This window comes from Contarinia nasturtii, unplaced genomic scaffold (assembly GCF_009176525.2).
Source record: "Contarinia nasturtii isolate CC-2019 unplaced genomic scaffold, AAFC_CNas_1.1 Cnas_scaffold_1435, whole genome shotgun sequence".
NCBI classification, from domain to species: domain Eukaryota; kingdom Metazoa; phylum Arthropoda; class Insecta; order Diptera; family Cecidomyiidae; genus Contarinia; species Contarinia nasturtii.
The window spans coordinates 106,299-109,590 of NW_022198772.1; the positions used below are offsets into that span (position 1 = coordinate 106,299).

The 3,292-nt window shown below is 39.2% G+C and overlaps 1 protein-coding gene across 2 annotated transcripts; it reads right to left on the reverse strand.

Moving 5' to 3' along the window:
* Nucleotides 1-384: 384 nt before the first annotated feature.
* On the reverse strand, nt 385-3,052 carry LOC116346180 (zinc finger protein Xfin-like). 2 transcript variants are annotated; one of them, XM_031776117.1, is made up of 2 exons: nt 2,904-3,052; nt 385-2,844 (listed from the first exon to the last, which is right to left on the reverse strand). In XM_031776117.1, exon 2 carries the CDS (start codon nt 2,013-2,015, stop codon nt 483-485), a length of 1,533 nt encoding a protein of 510 aa, XP_031631977.1. In that variant the 5' UTR covers nt 2,016-2,844; nt 2,904-3,052; the 3' UTR covers nt 385-482. Both variants share the same exon structure in this region, with proteins under 2 accessions (XP_031631977.1, XP_031631978.1).
* Between the last annotated feature and the right edge of the window lie 240 nt (nt 3,053-3,292).

Genomic DNA, 3,292 nt, shown 5'->3' on the forward strand with positions numbered 1-3,292 from the left:
AACCGTAAGAAAATTAAATGAATATTACTTGGCAATATGTTTCACTCGTAGACAGCATGTGTTTTCTCCAGACAGCCGGAAATTGAATAAGGCTGATTGTCACAGTGTATTGGTGACGCGATGACATTTTCCTCATGACAATTGGAGAGAACTTGATCTCAATGACAACTTGGGCATTTTCATGCTTTTAAGCATACCCTTTGGAGCTTTCTTTTTCTGATTTTTGGCTGTTTTTTTAAAAAACATGTTTTACATGTTCAGAATAAGACCTTCTTTAATTTCTAATCATCGACTTTATTAGGTGATTTCATTGTAAATAAAATTGAATTCAATTGAACTCAGGTTGTTAACATTTTTTTAAAGCGAATAAATCCGAAAAATGGTCAAAATAATTTAATTTTTTTTAGCTCTATTTGAATAAAATAATATTCGGGTGTAATTTCCTTGGCTATACTTCATTTGTTCTCTGGAACTACGTTTCATCATTCATATGTTTGTATCAATTGATCGATATAATTCTCAAAATCTTGTCTATCGTCCAAATCGGTGCCCAGCAAACAGTGTTTGTTGAGAACCATTCCATTGCCAAAGACGACTTTAGTTTGAAAATAGTCCATCATAATTGCGTCGCGTTCTTTTTTCACACCTCTGTCCTGCTTCTGGTGTCGTTTTGATCGGTAGTAATGCTCTTTGAAATGACTGAAATCAAAGGGTTTCATTACGGTGTCGCAACATCCGGCCATCATGTGAACGCTCTCATTGTCATAGAATTGATCAGATTGGTTGTGTGTGCTGTGCCTGTTCACATGATCCAAGAATGCCGTTTTGGTATCAAAAATTTTGTTGCATCGTGTACACTTGTGTTTTTGGTTCCCTTTGATCTTAATCAATTCCTTCAAAGCACCATTATCCATTGCAATTGGATTGAAGACGTTGCTTTTCAGCACGAGCTCATGCGCGGTCTGGAAATGTTTGACGAAATCTTTACCGGGTTCGATGGTCGACGCACAAAGACCACACTTCAATGGATCGATGAGATGAAGGATAGCAAATGAACATTGCCGGTGGTGTATGTTTTGGTGTTTCTGTAGCCCTTGAAATGTACTAATAAATTTACAGTAGTAACATTGTGCCAATTGAGCGACCAAAAACCGGAATGATTTCGAACCATTTCCATGCGTTGATCGCCAATGGTCATAAACATCATCAACATGACCATAAACCTTGCTGTTTTTAAAATCGGGTTCACAGTGTTCGCAATAGTAAAATAGATACTGATCGAATGAAACCTTAGGTACCCAAAAATTGTCGGTCACTGTTGTATCGATCAAATGAATTCGTGTGAAATTGATGGCCAATTGCTGATACCGATGATGTGTGTGATGTGAAGTCATCGCATCCTTTGTGTAAAGTACTTGTTTACAATGTCCGCACACAAAGTGCTGTTGAAGCGCGAACGATGACCCACCTTGAATTAATGAGTAGGAAATTGTTGAATCATAATTCACTTCCTTCATCAATCGAATTAATGTCAAACTGATATGGCGTGAACTATGCCCTTTAATATAGTGTTGAACGGCTTGGGTCTGGCTATCGAAACGCTTTTTGCACAAAGCACATTCGAAAATGACGCAAATTTCTTGTAATGATATCACATTTGATGAGTAACGAAAGTTGCGCCGATACATGTGAATGCCGTCATCATCATCATGTCGCGATAACTGATGCAACAACACATCAAAATCTCGCGAAAACACATTCTTACAATCACCACATTCGGTTACAATATTTCCATGCACGGAAGCATGATCGATATTACGTCCGAAAAATTCCTTGCAATGCAAACAGGTAAATCCATTAGCCTCACGATGGTCATGGTTTAAGTGCGCCTTAAATTTGTCAAACGTTTTCCATCCGATTGAACATGCGTAAATTGGACAACGATATCGTTGTGTATTCGGAACAAATTCGTAAGCCGTTTTAATGGGTTCGGTCAACGAGTTTAGGTTTGGCATCAATGTTACACGCTACAAATTCTCGTGAATCTCTTGCGGCGATTTAAAATGCTCTTGCCATAAGTGTTTGATCGCTTCAACCTTATTCAATTGCAAATGGTCGCAGACTTTGCACATGAATCCCTTCAGGCCACTTTCTTCTTGAACACAACGCTCACTTGAACTCGATGTGTTTTCACCGGTATGGTTCAACCAATGAACTTTCCATGCAGAATACTCCATTTGCAATGGTTCCTCGCAGAAGAAACAAAAAGCACGAATCATTTTCGATGACGTGGAACTTGCGCCCAAAATTGCGATCGTGTGAGATGGCCGGGTGATTTCAGTTTTTGGACGTTTCTTCATTTGGTTGTCAACTGGTTGGTCGACAAACTGTCGCTTTGTGGAATTTTTATTTCCATTTGGAGACTGATCGGATTTTGATTGCTCTTCATCGGGAACGGCCAGGTGAGATCTATCATGTTGGATCTGTTGTAAGTTGTCGCCACTGGATGGCTTCATTTTCTCGATAATTTTACCACCTTCTGATACTTGATCAGAGACTGGTGACTTGGAACCACTTGGGCCCATTGCAGCCTTTGGATCGCTGTATTCACTGGATCTCATGTGGAAATCACTTTGACCCACAGATAGCGGAAAGTCAACCAAATGTTGACTGATTGAATCGGAGTCACTTAGTGATGGCCGCTGTAATGGAGCATTGTTGATTGACTCATTTTGATTGAGGTCACCAGATTGACTGTCGTCATCAGAGTCATCCCATCGAGATGGAACTAAAGATGACCTTGCTATTTTTTCCGAACAAACATGTTGACACATCGTCTGCAACCTATGGGAATGAATGACATTTGTAGCAATTGCACGCGCTGTGCCATTGATTTTACTCACCGTTGATTCAAAAGTGCAAACAGTTCCTTTGTATAGTTTATGTTTGATGGTGACATGTCAGCATTAACTTCAAAGCACCGAACCATTTGCCATAGACGACTTTCAATGGAATTTTTGTGAGCATCGAAAATCTCATCCATTTTCTTACCCCAATTTGCACTCATTTTGATTTGCTGGCAACTGGAACAAAATGGACAAAGAGAAAGAAAATTTTGTATTAGACATTGGGTCTGCATGGACGGCGATAATGAGTTTTTCATTGGCAGTCAAAAATACACCAAAGCAACACTCACACAACTTATTTCAGAACTACTTTTCCAAAAATTCAATTGCTCGGATAACCTATGTTTTTCAGTACAAGCGCAAGACTGTGTAAACAATAACAAAAC